Below are 18,927 nucleotides of genomic sequence, written 5' to 3'. Positions count from 1 at the left end.
ATTCTTCTCCTTACCCTGTTTGCTTTTATTAGAGGAAATCTTTATCCTAAGATTTTTCTAGATCATTCTCATGACTCTTTGGTAGTTTATTACATATGTACATAAATATCTTAGTATTATTTTGCATCTCTTAAAACTTTGTATATATGGCATCAAATTAAACATACCATTCTCTGCATGTTTCTTATTTTTTAATATGAGAAATTGTGAGCTTAATCCAGGCAAATAAGCATCGCTCTATTTTATGCACTTTCTCTGGTGTACAGTGTACAGTTATATGAATGTGCCAGTTATTCAGCTGTTATCTCTAAGCTCCAAACCCACCTTTCTGTATTCATTGTGATGATGAGGCTGGAACTAGACATAGCTCTCCTTTGCCACTTGGCTCTTTATTAGGTTGTGTGAATAAAGGGCGCTAGAGGGATACGCTCCTCTTCCCATTGTTCGCAAGTACTAGGAGTGGTAGCAGCTTTCTGCAGCTGTACGTCTGTGTTACTCCAGTGTTCCATTTTTGTCCCTTCATTCATCAAATACCTGTTTAACCAAATCCCTATGTTAAATTCTCTTAAAATAACTGATATGGATTTCTGTTTTCCTGGTTGCTTCTTGCCTGAGACAATGGATAAAACAACTTTCATTTGTCCTCTCCCCTACTGAGGGATATAGTGAGCATGAACCGAAACTGCTAGGATGAAATCTTAGGTAAGCCTGATGATGTAGTAACGAGCAAAATGCGGAAGCGTTCAAAGGTGGTGCAGTGGTGGTCCCAGGCATGTTGTCGTGGCCTCTTATCCCACCATCAGTGAAAAAAAGAAGCAGGCCTGTTGTCTGACTTCCCCTGACCTGCCATGTTCTTCACTACAAGAGGGCTGCTAAAACCATAAACTTTAGGTGCACCTGGGTGAGAACACAGGCTTTGTGGCCACTTTTATCTTTGATCTTGAACACTTACCTTGTGGGACTTATGCGGTTCCTCAGTAACAAGCTAAACCAAAAGGTAATAGTAGATGACTTTGAGTCATCATTTTCAGCAGTCTTTGTCCCTGGATTTGTTTTTGTGGTTTAGTCCAGCTCAATGGAAACTTAGGCTTTTTTTTTTTTCACTTTTGGATTATTTACTTTTTTTTTAAATGGAGGTACTGGTGATTGAACTAGGACCTTGTGCCTGCTAAGCACGCTCTCTACGACTGAGCTATTACCCTCCTTCCCTTGGGCTGTTTATTTATTATACTTAACATTAATATTATTTCATGTTATAAATAAAGCTTCTCCAAGAATTCTTGTAGAATTCCTAAGAAGTCCAACAACTTTTTATATTCCTACCACTGGTCGGGAAGGTCTTATGCTGGATGGTGATAATGAATAAAACAAAACTTGTTTTCTAAGAATCTCAGTCTATAAGCGGAGACAAAGCATCAGCATCATCATTATCACTTGTTACCACAGTAATCAAATGCTGAGCAAGTAGAATGTGCCTCCCACTGTGCTGTGAATTTCCAAGCATCTCATCTAACACTTGGAATAAATGTCACAGAGTGTGATAATGCCATGATCAATATAAAGACCAGAATGAGTCAGTTTCATCTTGCAAAACAAGAGAGTTTTCAAAGACCAGTTGGGTAAGTCAAGCAGAGCATTCTAGGTAGAGTTAGTCATGCGTGCAAAGACATGAAAGAATAGTATTCTGCAAGCGGAGCCCAATCTATTGAGGCAGGCTGAGGGTAAAGGAGGAAATGTTAGGAGAGACGATGAAAAATATGAGGCCAGAAAGATAGGCAAGGGCCAGGTTGTTGAAGCACAAATGAAGTCTGGATTTTATCCTGAAGCTAAAAGACACATTAAGGATTTTAGAGTCAAGTATCATAATGAACTAAATAGTTTTAAAAAATTACTTTGATAGTGGTTTGGAAGATGGAGAAGAAGGGAAAATTCTAAATGCTGGGTAGTCACATAGGAGACAATTTTAATAATCTCCCCTGGGTAGTGGTGGCAGAATAGCACCTGGACAAAAGCTTGAGAAACAACAAGAAGGAGGCCAATATAACTGGAGCCAAGTGAGCAAGGGGGAAATTACTAGGAGTTGATGTTAGAAGTAACAGAAGGCTGGATCACTGAAGGTCTTGCAGGCGTTGCAAGAACTTGGCTCTTTACTCTGAATGAAGTCGGATGCCATTGAAAGTTTTTGAGCAGATTGACACAACTAGTTTTACATTTTAATAGGATCACTGTGACTGTGACTACTGTGGTGCAAAAGTAGAAGTCGTGGTACCAGAACCAGGTAATAGACTATTGGAATAATCCAGGCCAGAGGCTTAGACCACAGCTGCAGTAGTGAGAGACCTGATTAAACATGTGTAGAGTGAGAGACAAAGACAGAAGTTGGGATAACTCCAAGGGCTTTGGCCTGAACAGCTGGAAGTTTAAAGAGGCCATTAGCTGAGATCTGAAGGACTGACGGCAGGAACTTTGGGAGGGAAGGGTCAAAATCTCAGTTCTGTTCATGTTGACTTGATAGGACTTTATATATCCAACTGGAGATTTTGAGCAGACAAAATCTTTGGGACGCAGGAGCCTGAAGTTCAGAGGAGAGGTCTGAGCTAGCGATGTAAATCTCTGAGTCATTAGCATGTAAATGGTGTTTAAAGGCATGAAATAGATGAAACCACCTAGGGGGTGAGCACACATAGGACAGAAGATTTCTGAGTTGGGCTCCAAGGAAAACGATGTTAAGAGGTCAGGGGTGATAAGAAGGAACTAGAAAAAAATGTGAAGCTCACACACACACACACACACAAAACAAAATACAACAAATCTCCAGAAGTAAATACATATAAAAACCAAGAAAGAAGAAGGAGGAAAACCAGGAGATTGTGGGGGAAGAAAGCACATCGAGAATGAGGTAGTGGCAGCTGTGTTGAATGCTGCCAACATGTCAACTAAGTTGGGCTTGAGAACTGACCAACTGATTTAGTAATATGGAGATCAGTGGTGACCTTGGCAAGGAAGTGATGTCATGGGGGCAAAATCCCGATGGGAGGAAAAGAATTAAGACAGAGAGAATACACAACAATGTAAAAGAATTTTGTTGTAAAATGGAGCAGAGAAATGAGGCAGGAACAGCAAGGGATGTCAGATTGAGGGTGTTTTGTTTTGTTTTGTTTTTAAGATAGGAGATAAAGCAGGGTGTTTGTATACTGATGGAATTAACCCAACAGACAAAGAAAAATTGATGATAAGGAATGGGAGAGAAGAATTTTTACAGCAATGTCTTTGGGATCTGGCGGACAAAGACAGGGGACAGACTTAGAGAGAGGCATGAACAGTCATTCACAGTGGGAGGAGAGGAGGTGGTGTCGATAGGTACGGAAAATGGCAAATGGACTGATACTTTGTAGGAGCTTGTACAAGTCCACTTAGTTGGATAAACACCTCTGCAATTCAGGAGAGAATTTTGAGCTAAAGGTAGAGACACAATAGTTATCAGTTCATAGAAGGTAGTTAAAGGTATGAAGTAGAAAAGGATCTGCTATGGGGGCAAGACAGTAGGAGAAGGAATCAAAACTGATTGACGGTGTGGCTACTGACCATAAGTGCATTCAGGGTTCAGAGAAGTGAACAGCAACAAGGACTGGAGAGGTGAGAAAGTTGAGCTGGAGGGGCAGGATTTAGTGAGGAATCAATCCAGGATCAGAGCAGTAGTGAGTGTATTAAAATACAATAAATAGTGTGGTCTTAGCTAAACAGGAAAGATAAGATGAGACCAAGTGGGAGAGGGCTCTGATTGTCTGCCTTGATTTGATATACACAGGAGAAGCATTTTAGTTAATGAGAGCCAGGGTTAAGGGAACTTAATGGTTTGCAATATTGCCTGAAGGTTAGGTTGGGGGGTATAAGATCAGAAAGGCTGATAGAGAGCCTGTAAGAGTAATTCTTGGCTGCAGAGTCAGGACTCTGACAATGGAAATGGAGAGCAGATTTTATAATGGATATTGGAACTAAAGACCTGGGAAGGGCTGACGAACTCTTAGAGAATTTATTCTAGTAGCCCTGCTTTCCTTTAAAATTTGTGCCTTACGTATTTAAAAGCAGAATTACATTTGTTTTAATATAACACTTCAGACTCTAAACTTTCTAATCCCACAATAATTTCAAATTGTCATTCAAGTTATCTACTTGAATGTTTAAATTAAAAGCTAGTTTGAATAATTTGCATCCACAACCCCTATTCCTTACATGCATATGAGGCAAAGGCTTTACTAACCACATTTGGTTATGAAGTATTCAGTGCATGTTTCCATCGATTTCAACATAATAAGAACTTGGTACACTTCCTGGAACTACAGAGAGAGAAGGGAAATTCCCTTGTTTCTTTTTGATTCTATTCAGAGTCAGGTCAACCAAAATGACAGGTAGAATTTCAACTTGACATATGGAAGTAAGTTCCTTTTCATTACAAAGCAATTCATCTCTTACACAGGTCTCATCTTGTCCTCATATATTTTTTTTTGAAATGAATTTATGTCTGCTGAATATCATTTCAGGGCATAAGGACACATGGAGTCTCACCAGGGGGCCTGGGAGAAGGAAGGCATATTCAGATAATGGAAAAAGGTTACTAGGATTAAGTGTTTTTTAAATTATAGACCCAAACCTACTAACCAAAAAAAAAAAAAAAAAAAAAGACACAAATATTCCAAAATCTACCAGTTTCCTTATATCAGACAAGGCACAAGGAAACAATCTTCTGAAAATTAGATTTTGGGTGATGTACTAGTATAAATATTTATGGAAGAGGGCGTCACTTGAAAAATGAGCAGATTTTATTATGATGAAGAATCTGTACTGTATGGCCCTGAAGCCTAGCTTCTTGGTTTTCTGCACATAAACTCCTTAGCATCAGCTGGATTTCAGAGAGGCCCAGGAACTCGACCTGGTGGACACTCACCATCATCATCCATGTTAGCATCTATGTTTTACACACTGTTCAGGTAAAGTTCCAGTATTTCAGACTATAGGCAGTCTTTCCAAGAAAAACTGGCAACTGTGGTTTCTGCTGATAGCATCTTAAGATGCAGACACTGGGGGCCACTGGTCATGAACAGTGAGCCCAGTCATTACCATGTATATAAATGTTCTCTCTTTCCATTTTGTGAGCCTTATTAAAACCAGGACTTGCTTAGACCCTGTTTTATCTGTCACAGCCAAATATGTAAGTTTTCACAAACTGTTGTTATGATAGCTTTGTTAGGCATTTGGATAAGTGGGGGCACTGGACAGATAAGGTGGAGGAGAGGGAGGATGGTCCAGAAGATGGTGATATGCCTGCTTTCGGCATAAGAGGCTTTATCTTCTCTAAATGAGTGCCAGCAAGAAACCGATTAGAACCTGACCTCTGGGACTGCTAGGTATCCACACGGACCTAACTGGACATGACCCAGTGCTCATCGTAATGTAATTAGCATTGTGGTTTTGCCCCCCACCCCCACCTCCATGGGTTTTTTCTGTGGGCATCATGGGTAAGGACATGAGCAAAAGGGGATGGACGTGACTAAGCACTCCAGGGGCAAGAGCCGTCAACCAAGAGAGACACCTCTAAGCAAGGGTATAAGAGAAGGGACAAACAGAAACCACTACTATGCTCCCTTGGGTCAGCCTGCCTTCTGCTCTTGGAAGTGTACTTTTGCTTTGCTAATAAAATCTTTAAAATCTTTTGCTATACAATGCTTTTGTCTCCCATCTGAATTCTTCTCTTTCCTAGGCTTTTTGCCTCCCCTTTTGGGGTAACAGCTCCTACTACAATGATCCCACATTGGCCCTATTAGTGGAACTACTGAACTACCAGGAAAATACATTTTATTAAAAGAAGAAGTTCAACAGCCAGTGTGTTTAGGAATGAGGTGGATTTAACCGGTTGGCTCATTAATTTTAGAGTTGGGTGGACCTCTGAACAATGCCAACAACAGCACAGCATACTTGAGTCAACCTGATTAGGTACGGCTTACACAACATCCTTTCTCAACCCTGTGTTGTGTAATAGATTCATGAGAAAGTATAAATAACTGGTAGCAGACAGACAGATTTTTTAACATAAAAGTTTTTCCAGTGATACAAAATATAAAAAATCTGAGTTTGTTTTCTCAAAGTACACTCAACTTTAGCTATGATTATATCATATTTCCCAAAATATGTGGCAGTTTTGGTCCTCTTGGTCCTGAGTGTCAGTGCGCTGGACACTTTCATTGCAGCAGTATATGAACATGCTGTTATTTTACCAAACAGAACAGAAACACCTGTGTCAAAAGAAGAAACTTTGCTCCTGATGAACAAGAACATTGATGTTTTAGAGAAAGCAATTAAATTGGCAGCCAGGAAGGTATTGCCTTTTGACCTTGACTGGGATATTGGAAAGAAAATTTGAAACGTGCTAAGAATGTGAATGTTTGGAATTTAGGAGAAATTTTTTTGCTCCTACTTGTTTTGAGCAGGGCGCACATATCATCGTGACCCCAGAAGATGGAATTTATGGCTGGGTCTTCACAAGAGAGACCATTTATCCCTATCTGGAGGATATCCCAGACCCTGAAGTGAACTGGATTCCATGTAGAGACCCCCAGAGGTAATGTCATGACCTTTTGATTTTTTTTTATTTGACGTAGAGTTGATTTACAATGTTGTGTAAGTTTCTGGTGTACAGCATAGTAATTCAGTTGAACATACATATGTTCTTTTTCATTAAAGTTTATTACAAGATATTGAATATAGTTCCCTGTGCTATACAGTAGGACCTTGTTTATCTATTTTATATATAGTAGTTTGTATCTGCTAATCCCAAACTTCTAATTTATCCCTCCCCTGTTTCCCCTTTGGTAACTATAAGTTTATTTTCTATGTCTGTGAGTCTATTTCTGTTTTGTAAATAGATTCATTTATGTCATTTTTTAGATTCCACATATAAGTGATATCACATGGTATTTCTCTTTCTCTGTCTGATTTACTTCACTTAGTATGATAATCTCTAAGTCCATCCAGGTTGCTGCATATGGCATTATTTTCATTCTTTTTTATGGCTGAGTAGTATTCCACTCTATATGTATACCACATCTTCTTTATTCAATCATCTGTTGATGGACATTTAGGTTGCTTCCCTGTCTCAGCTTTGTAAGTAGTGCTGTTATGAACATTGGGGTGCATGCATCTTTTTGAAGTAGGGTTTCCTCCAGATAAATGCCCAAGAGTGGGATTGCTGGATCATATGGTAAGTCTATTTTAGTTTTTTAGCTCCACAGTAGCTACACAAAACTACATTCCCATTAACAGTGTAGGAATGTTCCCTTTTCTCCACAACCTCTCTGGCATTTATCTTTTGTGGACTTTTAAATGGTGGCTATTCTGACTGGTGTGAGGTGATACCTCATTGCAGTTTTCATCTGCATTTACCTGATAATTAGTGATGTTGAGCATCCTTTCATGTGCCTATTGGCTATCTGTATGTCTTCTTTGGAGAAATGTCTATTTAGGTCTTTGTGACCCTTTGACCTTTAAACAAAATTTGTGATATTGTAAAATGGCAAATTCAGTAAGCTTGACTAGTATTCTTCCTGACAAATAATCAGTCCATGCCATTGGACATAGACCCCTTTAATTCTTCAAATGCGTACCATCTGGCATGCCTCCTGTTTGGTAAATGACTTGAGATGATGATGTTTGGTTGGTTATTTATTGTAGTTTTCTTTAATTAATAGTATGTATACACACAGTTTTTATAATAGATGTGCATAATTGAGTTTCAACAAAGTGAGAAAGTTGTGATATCTAGGACTTATATTCCCAAATATAAGTAAGTTGGTTCACCCATGAACATCTGCCTCCCTTGTAGGGATGGTAAAAAGATGAATGGGTTTATGTTTCCAGAGGACTTTCATACTGGCATGTGCTGTACTCAGTGTGGTGAATGGAAATTGCATAGAACTTGAAAAAGGAGGCACTTTTCTGAGACCACATTCTACCACTTCCTGGCTGAGTGATGTGGGGCAGACAACCTAAACACTTGACATCTCTGTTTCTCTATGTGTAAAGCAGGCATAGTAAAATTTCCTCTCCTGCTTCCCTTTACAGAGTGGACATGAATGTCAAGTGAAGTAGTACACATAGAATCTGTACACTATTTGTCCTCTCCAATTTAGCTATTATTATTATTATTTTTTTTTTTACAGAAGGAGCTAGACCTGAACTCTTGTTTTCTTGTCCTTCAAGAAATTTTAGTAATTGATTATAGCTGTGATTTAGGCATAGCTTTCTTTAAAAATTTTTATAAACATAAGAAAGCTTTATGAAAATAAATTATTTTAGGTGTATTTACCTTTTAAAATAGTTCATTTATTATTCCTTTAAGTGACAAAAATCAAGTTATTTAATTTGCTACTTTGAAATTAGCATACATCTGTTCAGAACTGTCATCTAGGGCACGACAGGAGGAACTTCTTTAATGACACTGACCATTTGAAATTGACTGGAGTATTGCAGCATAGGAGCTCTACTATGTGAGTCAAGTCTCCCTTGGGATTTTCCCCTGCGGAAGAATATTCTCTGAATGTTGCATAATCTGTGTTTACAGTAACCACGCTGATTCAAGGTCTATTTGATTATGGAGCTTTTCCCAGAGCAGGAAGCGCTCATTATTTGCAGTAATTCAGGAAGCTTATACTAAAATACACTCTATTTTCCTACGCTGATAAAACTGAGTTTCCTAGGGGAAAGATGTCCTGAAGCCTGATAATTGGTCTCCAACGAATCGTGTTAAGTAGGGAAGGTAGGTGACTGATGAAACTTTAACAATACTGAGTCTTGCAGACACTTACTCGAATGGCAAGCTTTCAGCTCTGTGTTGTAGAAAGGAGAAATCCAGTGTTTAATACAATGGCAATATTGGTAAATAAAGCCTCCACTTCTTCCCTAGCAACATTTATCCCTAAAATGGTAATAAAAGATCACATGGTCATCCCTCTGTGTTTAAATGCTATCATTCAGTGTACTGATGCATCTCGTGCTTTTCTGGGCTTTCCCCATGAAGAACTAACAGGGAACATTGAAGTGTCCCAATTAATTAGCCAAAAAGGAAAAACAAAATAAAATATAAGATAGTTTTATTAAAGGTCTTAATGAATAGGAATGCTGACAATATGACTGTTTTTCCTGAAGGTAAAATAAAAGAAGGGGTCTGAAGCAATCATCACAAATGTGTCTTTCTATTAAAAGATTAACTCAACATCGATTGCAGAGGGCTGAGAGACCAATGTAGATCCTGAAGGCTCTCTAAGAGCAATCAAGTCATCAGTGTCCTGGGCTGCTATAGTTACAAAATTCATAATGGCCATTATTTACTGAGCATCTACTTGGTTCCAGAATCTGTATATGGTGCACTATGCACATTATCTCATTCAATTTATGGAGCAGGTATAACAATTCCCATTTTAAATATGAGGAAGAAAAGGGGGCTTAAGGTCTCACAGTTGGTAATTAGCATGGCTGGAATTCAAACACGGCCATTTCCATCGAGCCGTGCTAATGGAACAGACTCGCAGTGCCTGGAAACACCATATTATACCTGAAATTTCCAGTAACTAGTGAATCCACTTCTTAGCATATTCTGATTTTTAGAAATACTAATCTTATTTTCCACCAAAACCTCTCGATAACTTGCTTTGCTGTTTATACTGCCTCTGTTGTATATTCATAAACACGACTCATCTTCAAATTAGTCTTTCAAATATTTAAAGCCAGCTATCGTCCCACCTTGTTCCCTACCTCAATCTCTTTTTATTTCTAGGATAAATATCTCCAATTTGGATGGTTTGGGCATGACTAAAAAGCAACTTCCTAGTCTGTATTTTTCTCCGGGTTTCTCACATGGGTCTTCTACGGTAGAAGGGAAGCCATTGTGTTGCATTGACAGACAAGGGCTCTGAGGCAGCATAGTGAAATGATATTTTTCTTTAATTTTAAAAAACATTTCCAGTACCCAAGGCGGCATTTGTTCTCTGTAGATGATCTGTATGGGACCAACTATTTACTGACTCCTGGGAGGACTGTGGCTTGGATTATGGAAAAGGTCCTCCCAACTGGAAGAGTCTGTTGAATGTCAAGCCCTTCATTTGCCTTCCTGGGAGCATCTCATAAGAGAAAGTGTTGCTTCTCTTCTTTCTCCTCTTCCTCCTCCATCATTTCTGTGCTTCAGTATTGCACCACAATCTGGAGTCTAGAACATAAAAATAACCAGCTTTTATAAAGATGAAGATTGTATTGCATGTGAGTTTTGAAATCTTTTCTGTTGATTCTTTTTTTTAAAACAACTTTATTGTGGTATAATTTCTGTACAGTAAACCACACGTATTTCAGATGTACAATTTGATGAATTTTGATAGGTGTATACACCTGTTAAACCACCACCACAATCAAGATATCTAACATTTCCATCACTCCCCAATTTTGAACTCCCAAATCATCCCCAAGAAACCCAATCAAGAAAATGGGCAAAAGACCTAAATAAACATCTCTCCAAAGAAGACATCCAGATGGCCAACAAGCACATGAAAAGATAGTCAACATCGTTAATTGTTAGAGACATGCAAATCAAAACTACAGTGAGGTATCACCTCACACTGGTCAGAATGGCCATCATTAAAAAGTCCACAAATGATAAATGCTAGAGAGGGTGTGGAGAAAAGGGAACCCTCCTACACTGTTGGTGGGAATGCAAATTGTTGTAGCCACGATGAAGGACAGTATGGAGGTTCCTTAAAAAACTAAGAATAGAGTTATGATATGATCCAGCAACTCCACTTCTGGGCATATATCTGGAGAAAAATATAATTTTCTGTTGATTCTTAACCAACGATGGTCGTGTCATAGGTAATGGGCAAACAAAGTATCACTTTGGAAGTTCAAAAATCACTAATGCATGTTAAGTTCAAGGCAATGTCTACTGAATTAGGTTTGGCCACACCCCAGTACAAGAAAGACTCAGCTGCCTGGCTAAGAACAACACCATCTACGTCGTGGCAAATATTGGGGACAAGAAGCCATGCAATGCCAGTGACCCTCAGTGTCCCCCTGACGGTCATTACCAATACAACACTGATGTGGTGTTCGATTCTGAGGGAAGGCTGGTGGCGCGCTACCATAAGGTGAGAATTACATGTGCCTTAGCTGAGCTTGACTTAATTCTTTTGTTTGTGATAAATACGTACACTTGTCTGTTGAATGTTGGTGAGAGAACTGTTCTGAAAGCATTTCTTAATTACTACATTTAGTTGAAAAGGGGATTTAATTTACTTTGGTTGCATATAAGGGTTTTGAATTTGAGTGAGTCATAAAATGGCAGAACATTAAATATGGCAGAATATTAAAACAGATGTGCTAATCACCCTAGTAACCCCATAAGGATTTTAATATTCCTTGAGAAAGAAGGGGGAAATGCTCTGTTTCATCACATGATTTAACAAGAGTTAGTTTTTTGGGCCTAACTTGTTAACGTTTGGTACCAAGCTTTGGTCACTCATTCCATTAGGATGTTTGTGATGACAATGATAGAAAACCCCCAACTGGAACTGGCTTGAAAAAAAACCCCCACAGAATTTCTATGCTTAGATACCTGAGAAAATATAAATCATAGAAAGGGCAGCTCTGATTTCTGATGCAGTCTGTCCCTCTGAGGCCCCAAAGATGTCATCACCCCTCTAGGTCTTAGCTCTTTGTTACAGGTTTTTCTTAGGCTGACTGTCCTTTTAGAAGCCACACAGCTGCTGGTCACAGAGCACCCATCCTTACAGCAACAAAATCCGGAAGAAGACTGAATTTCTCTTCCCTAGAAACTGTGCAAAGGCCTTTTCATTCCTTGACTCCCAGGAACGGAGGCCACATGCTCTCTTTGAGTCTGTCACCTGGGGATGAGGAATGGGCTGCCACCTAAGTGGAGGGCGGAGGAGCTTGGGATCCTCACTGGGGAGGGGTGAGGAAGGAATGTTGTCTGAACACTTAGGCACACATCAGGGCAAATAAAAACCTGAGCAAAGCATAACACTGTACTCCTGAGCCCAGGGTAAGTGGAGTTTAGGAGTAATAATCAGGCTGAAAAAAATTGTTAATGGCTTCCTAATTAACAAAGTTTAGCTATTGCATTGTTTAAATTGATTTTAAATGTACTTCACTTATATAAACCTAGCAATACCAGGGGGAGATATGACCAAGTTTATTTGATTAATGTGTTAGACCTTCACAGGGGCAGTGCTGCTGACATTTAAAGAATACAGTAGAAAAGCATCTGAGACTTGTGAGGTTCAAAATTTCAACCTGTGACTTTAAGACAGAAATAGTCCCCTTTTAAATATAATTTCTATATATGATCTCATCGGTTGATTCATTGGTTGTGGGAAAATGAAGTGTTTGATTAATATCACAGTAAAGAAACTTACAGACTGAAGTATATTGGGTATGATTTACACAAGTTTATGTGTAACAATTTTAAATACGCACATCAACATACATGGGAAAAAAGATTTTACGGGTATTGATCACTTCTATTTGTCAGTTTTCTTACTCATTTTCCTATTCTTTGCTTTTGTTAACAGTACAATCTTTTTGCACCTGAAATTCAATTTGATTTCCCCAAAGATCCAGAATTTGTGACTTTCAACACTCCTTTTGGGAAGTTTGGCATTTTCACTTGCTTTGACATTTTTTCCCATGAGCCGGCTGTGGTGGTGGTGGAGGAGTTTCAAGTTGACAGCATTGTCTACCCCACGGCCTGGTACAATACGCTGCCCCTCCTCTCGGCTGTCCCCTTCCACTCAGCGTGGGCTCGAGCCATGGGAGTCAACCTGCTCGCTGCAAACACCCACAACACCAGCATGCACATGACAGGTACCTCCCACCAGGCTGCCCCAAGTGGCAGCCACACTCTTGGGACAGCTTCAATCATTAAGTGTGCTTTACTTTCTTTCTTCTTCTTTTTTTTTTTAAATTGAAATATAGTCAGTTTACAAAGTTGTGTTAATTTCTGGTGTATAGCATAGTGATTCAGTTATACATGTATATATATTCCTTTTCATACTCTTTTTCATTATAGGCTATTACAAGCTATTGAATATAGTTCCCTGTGGTATACAGTAGGAACTTGTTTATCTATTTTATATATAATAGCCAGTTTCTGAAAATCCCCAAATCCCAATTTATCCTTCCACACTCTCCTTCCCCCGGTAATAATAAGTTTGTTTTCTACGTCTGTGGGTCTGTTTGTTTTGTAAAGTTTGTTTTGTAAGTTCATTTGTGTCATTGTTTTAGATTCCACATATAAGTGATATCATATAGTATTTTTTTCTCTTTCTGCCTTACTTTACTTAGTATGACAATCTCCAGGTCCATCCATGTTGCTACAAATTGCATTACTCAATTCTTTTTTATGGCTGAGTAGTATTCCATTGTGTATATATACCACAACTTCTTTATCCAATCATCTGTTGACAGACATTTAGGTTGCTTCCATGTCTTGGCTATTGTATATAATGCCACTGTGAACATTGTGGTGTAGGTATCTTTTCAAGCCATGCTTTTCTTTAATGATTCTTTTATTAACTCTAATGCCACAAAATGAATAGTAACGTGGATTTCTATATGAATTTCTATTTAAGGAACATTATTCCTGTGGATAAAGAAGGAGGCAAACATTATATTCTCAATTTCACATGAGGGAAAATTGGAATTAGAGAGAAGCCAAGTGACATTAATAAAAAACAAAGCCAGATCTAAGGAACGTTGTAGCCAACATCCATTAGTAATATTGAAATAAATATTGCTGTTGAGATGATAAAATCACTTTAGACTTAATCAGGTTTTTAGAGTTTATCTTTTATGTGTAAAGGATATGTTCAATGTAAAGCAGGCTCCCCTCCTGACTGCTTTCTTGTTCTTTGATACAGATGAAGAATCTCAAACATAAATAATTTAGAGAGGTCCATGGGGAGCTAAAATTATTCTTCCTATTTGGGAAATTTTCTAGTTTGTTGTTAAGTTGGCTAAAGAAAAGGGAGCTTAAGTAAATGAAATAAGCCATCCAAGTCAAATAATGGTTTCAGTGCCAGCAGTCCCCTTTGGGGAAGCAGAGTCAAATTGGGATTTAGGCCAAGGTGAGAGCTACCTCCTTACTTATCTTGAAAAGGCTTATGTTGTCATCATTTTATATTTCATTTGTTACAGGAAAGATTCTATTAATTTGTCACCATGCAAACTTTGGAAGTAATCTTTGTGTTTCTTTATGTCACCCTTAGGGAGCGGAAACTACGCACCAGACGCCGTCAAGGTGTATCACTATGACATGGAAACAGAGAGTGGCCAGCTGATGCTCTCAGAACTGAAGTCCTGGCCTCGAAGAGAAACCATCTCCCCTGCAGCTGTTGACTGGAGTGCATATGCCAGAGCTGTCAAGCCATTCTCATCTGAGCAGTTGAATTTTCCAGGGATGATTTATTTTGATGAGTTCACCTTCACCGAGCTGAAGAGAAATGCAGGAAATTATACAGTTTGTCAGAAAGACCTGTGCTGTCACTTAACTTACAGAATGTCTGAGAAGCGAACAGATGAGGTGTATGCACTTGGTGCTTTTGACGGACTGCACACAGTAGAAGGCCAGTATTACTTACAGGTAGAAACACTCAAATTGGTTAGAGTTTAGTTTTTTTTTTTTTTTTAACTAGTTTTTTTCCCCCCTCTAGGTCATCATTGCATTTCTTTAAGAATTGTGCTGGATTCAGTTATTTGGAATAGTATTACATTTTTCACTGAACTGTTCCCCCCAGAACACTTTATTATTTGTTCAGTCTTAGCGAGGACAAAATTAGTGCCCTTGGCTGCAAAGTGAAAACATGAAGCAGATTGATTAGTTCTTAGTAGACTGAGTTCAAGTTTAAAAAGCTGAAACTCCCATGTATTCTCTTTTTCTGTCAGGTTACTTTAGAGCTGTGGTTTTCAAACTGTCTTCAACTAGAGTCCAGAGCAAGAAGTTCATTTCCCATCATAACTCACTGTATCTAAGATGTATGACTGAGTTAAAAGAAATACCTAACTGAAACATTTTATAAAATAATTCAAATCAGAATTAGAAATAGTTCTAATTATGTCCAAGGCACTCTGATTTTGAAAATTCTTGTCTATTGCATTTTGCTTCGTTAAAAAAAAAAAGAGTTAATCTTGACACACTAAATTAATTTTAGGATTCACTAATAGGTGATGATCTGAAATTAAAGAAAAATCTGCTTAAGAGGCAACCTAGCAAATATTCCTCTATTCCTTGAAATTGTGTATTTTAGCCAAGAAAATATTTCCAAGATTTCTGACCACTTCTCTTCTTTTCCTACATAGATATGCACGTTACTGAAGTGTCAAACCACTGAACTGAGAACTTGTGGGGAGCCTGTGGGGTCAGTTTTTACCAAGTTTGAGGAATTCTCCCTCAGTGGCACATTTGGAACAAGTTATGTTTTCCCACAGATCCTTCTTAGTGGGAGTCAGCTTGCCTCTGAAACACATTATAAGGTAGGAGGTTTTCAGGAGGATAAATTCCTTTGACCAGATTGCATAGACTGGCATAATGAAAATCTTTGAGATAATGAGACCGTATTGCAGTATTGTGGTTCACATCATACAAAAACACTTTATTTGTTTGTTTGTTTGTTTGTTTTTCCTGGGGGGGAAGGTAACATATAAGAACACTTTAAAGAAACTATGATATGGAAGAAAAGTTGTGATTCTAGATTGTCTTCAGTCTGTGATGAGGATTTGGGGTTTATTTTTCTACCTAAATATGAGTTTGAGATCCAAGGCAACAAGCAGGTTATGGAGGAATTAAAATAAAAACACTGATTGCCGATGATGGCCAATAACCAATGTTCCCTTTATTTGCATGGTGGAGCAGGTCCAAGTTCAATACATTAAATAATGCATCTTCAACTTATTTCATGGATGTATTATTCTGAGAAGTTATAATTATGATAGTAATAATTGATACTTTGCATAGTGTTTCTTGAGTTAAAAGAACTCTTTTTCATACATTATCTTAACCTCCAGTGCAACAGATTTATTTGCTGCATGTTCATTCAAAGTCCTTCTGATATTAGACCTTTAGATCTGAAACAGAGGTCTTTTGACACCACGTTTTATGTGCTTTTGACTATTTCATGCTATTTTTAGACTGATATTGTCAGAGAAGTCCTCTGGGCTGGACATCAACTCTGCATTGGAATTCATCCTTTGCTTTCTTTGATCAGGTTTCAAGAGATGGACGTCTGCAGAGCCGAGGACGAACCCCTTTGCCTGTCTTGGTTCTGGCCCTGTATGGAAGAGTGTTTGAGAGGGACCCTCCGCACTTAGGGCAGGGACCCGGGTGATGACAATGATCCTTTTCACCGCCACACTTGCCTGATTAGCCTGGCAACAAGAGGGAAGAAAAAGAGAGAGCCCTTAGTGTCTATGTAGAAGTGATGGTATGAATTTGCTGAAGCAACAAACTTAAGAAGATTTAAAAAGCAATGGATGGGTGTCCACATTTGACATTTTACGAATTCCCTATAGAGCACAAGCTTATGCCTGGATGCTGCATTCATCTTCCATGTAGGTGCACTAAGTATGTGTCAGTATATCTGCGTAAAGTGCAATGTGTATTTAAGTGGAAGAATCCTGCTCTAATATGCAAATATTGAAACTCTCATTTGTGTATGCATAGGGTAAGCGTTGAAAATGCAGACAGTACTTGATCCTAGTCAATTAAGATATAGGAAGTTAAAAAACAAGGGTATTTTTGAAAGGAATTATGTATAGCTTTTTAACTAATTAAAATTGTTCTGTTATCTTTTCTACTCTTATAGTCTATTTGTATGGAAATTAGGTACTTAGAATGGAAATTTAAAAAGAGAGAAGAATAAATGGTCTCCTTCAGATCACATGTTTTTTCCTTCTGAAATTATTCTATCCTAAAATCTACCCAGTCTTGGTTAAGCCTCCTCATCCTCAGGGATTTGTTGTAACCTGTGCCAGACTAGAAATTTCCTTAGAGAAGGCCACCCTGTCACATTCCTCCCAATTACCTTTGGTCACTTGACCTGGCGCCCTGAGTCCTTTTCCTGGTTGGTCACTTATTAACTCTGGGAAGAGACACACCTAAGAGTGAGTGGGTTTCTCTAGAATGTGAGGGAGAGGTTGAGGATCATTTTGAGTTTGGGGACACATTTCTCCCCACAAAAGATATGGCCATTGCCTTCCTAGACTTTTCCCAGGGGTTTCTTTCCACTCAGTTTAATTTAATCCAGTTCCAGGAAGCAGGAGACCCTCTGAGCAGCAGAATATACCCTTGGTCTCTCTGCTTCCATCGTTCTTGGAATTTTCCCCAGGGACTATGACACTTAAATTCTAGGATTGTACCTGTGCCCCTGACTCCTCTGTTTGTGCAGGATGTGGGTTTCTTCCTCCCTGATGGCCTAGGTTGGTTCTTTCTAGGCTTCTGTCTTCTCTCTCTTAGACAGTTGTCTGGAGGTTGCATGAATGCCTGGTGGCCCCAGCATCCTCACCACCCCTTACCTTGTGCATCTTACATAAGCCGACCTCTGCCCCTTCTCTAGTACTGTTACGGAAATGACAGGCCAGCCAAGAAACAAGCACCACTCGGAGGGTTGGAGTACTCAGATTTATTACGCCGGCGGGCTCAGAGGGGCTTCTGCTCCGAAGCTCTGAGCACCTCCAAGACGTGTGCATGAGGTTTTATAGGGTTAATTACAAGCTTGGGGTATTTGGCCAATAGGCATGGAACAGCTTTAGCAGCATCATTATTACAAAAGTAGAGGCAGGGAGGCAGCAAACCAACATTTCAAGGCCAGATATGTCTCTTTGAAAATCCAGCTGGCTAGCAAAAAAACCCAAAAAAAACAAAACAAAAAAAAAAAACAAAAAAAACGATCAGGGAATCAGCAAACTGACACTTATTAACTTAGATTTACGAGTTAGCCCAGCAGAACTCAGATCAGTAATCTGGCACTTGTTACACTTAGATTTGTTAGTTATCTTGTTAGCCCAGCCCGGCTTTTCCTTCTCACTTGTAATGTAAACAACTTTATCAATCAGATCAACGTCAGTAAGGAAATTGACACAGTGTTCCAGCCATTAAGTATTAATAGCCAGGTGTACATACTTGGTAGCAATACTGAGACAGATTTCTAATCTTTCATCACATACACTACAATTCTGACTCTGATCCCACTTCTTAAAGAAGCATAAAGCAAACTAACAAACTGACTTCCCTGATGCAAAACTGTTTGCTGATTCATTCTTTACCGAGAATAACTTTAACCCAGAGGCTATGCTCCGGGAAGAAGATAATAGGCTGATAATCTCAGAAGAATGGACAGACCCTCTGGAGTTCCTCCTGAAGATTCATTGAGTTTAAGAGGAAGGTAGCACCCTGTAAAATGCCCTGATTGTTATCACCTTTTCTGTTCCATCTAGTTTTTCTGTAAAACCTCAAGACCCCAACCCTAAGATGGGCTCACAGTCTTTAAGTCATTACCCTGCTGTGACTCCCTTTGCTGGGCAAAGCTGCTCTTTTCTTTGCTCCTAAAACTCTGCCTCCAAGTATGAATTAGCTTTCCATGGTGCAGAAGCTGATTTTTCAGCAACATTCTGATTACCAACTATAATTCTGACATCTGATTTTGATGTTGGTTTTTTTTCCCCACACCACCAAGCAATTCTCTGACACCAGTCCTACAATTCAAATCGGTTCTGGCATTATCTACCTGAAGATAGTGTCAGATCCCATAAGACTGCCCTCTCTCCACATCAGACTCTGGTAGCAAGCCCAGGTGGTCACCTTGTTGCCAAAAGATTGGC

At 39.0% G+C, this 18,927-nt stretch overlaps 1 protein-coding gene across 3 annotated transcripts; it reads left to right on the top strand.

Annotated features, from left to right (window-relative positions):
- Positions 1-6,035: 6,035 nt before the first annotated feature.
- Positions 6,036-17,004, top strand: VNN3 (vanin 3). Of its 3 annotated transcripts, XM_006188450.3 has the most exons (7): positions 6,047-6,373; positions 6,486-6,616; positions 10,991-11,183; positions 12,627-12,918; positions 14,322-14,695; positions 15,412-15,585; positions 16,317-17,004. In XM_006188450.3, the coding sequence occupies exons 1-7, from the start codon at positions 6,161-6,163 to the stop codon at positions 16,434-16,436; spliced, it is 1,497 nt and encodes a 498-aa protein (XP_006188512.2). In that variant the 5' UTR covers positions 6,047-6,160; the 3' UTR covers positions 16,437-17,004. The 3 variants fall into 3 exon arrangements, with proteins under 3 accessions (XP_032340830.1, XP_006188512.2, XP_032340831.1); XM_032484939.1 differs by lacking the exon at positions 16,317-17,004 and having other exon boundaries at positions 6,036-6,373; positions 14,322-14,678; positions 15,412-15,576; XM_032484940.1 differs by lacking the exons at positions 6,047-6,373; positions 6,486-6,616; positions 12,627-12,918 and having other exon boundaries at positions 11,050-11,183.
- Positions 17,005-18,927: the final 1,923 nt, after the last annotated feature.

Source organism: Camelus ferus, chromosome 8 (assembly GCF_009834535.1).
Source record: "Camelus ferus isolate YT-003-E chromosome 8, BCGSAC_Cfer_1.0, whole genome shotgun sequence".
Lineage (NCBI taxonomy): Eukaryota > Metazoa > Chordata > Mammalia > Artiodactyla > Camelidae > Camelus > Camelus ferus.
This window is presented reverse-complemented; position numbering and strand designations above follow the sequence as displayed.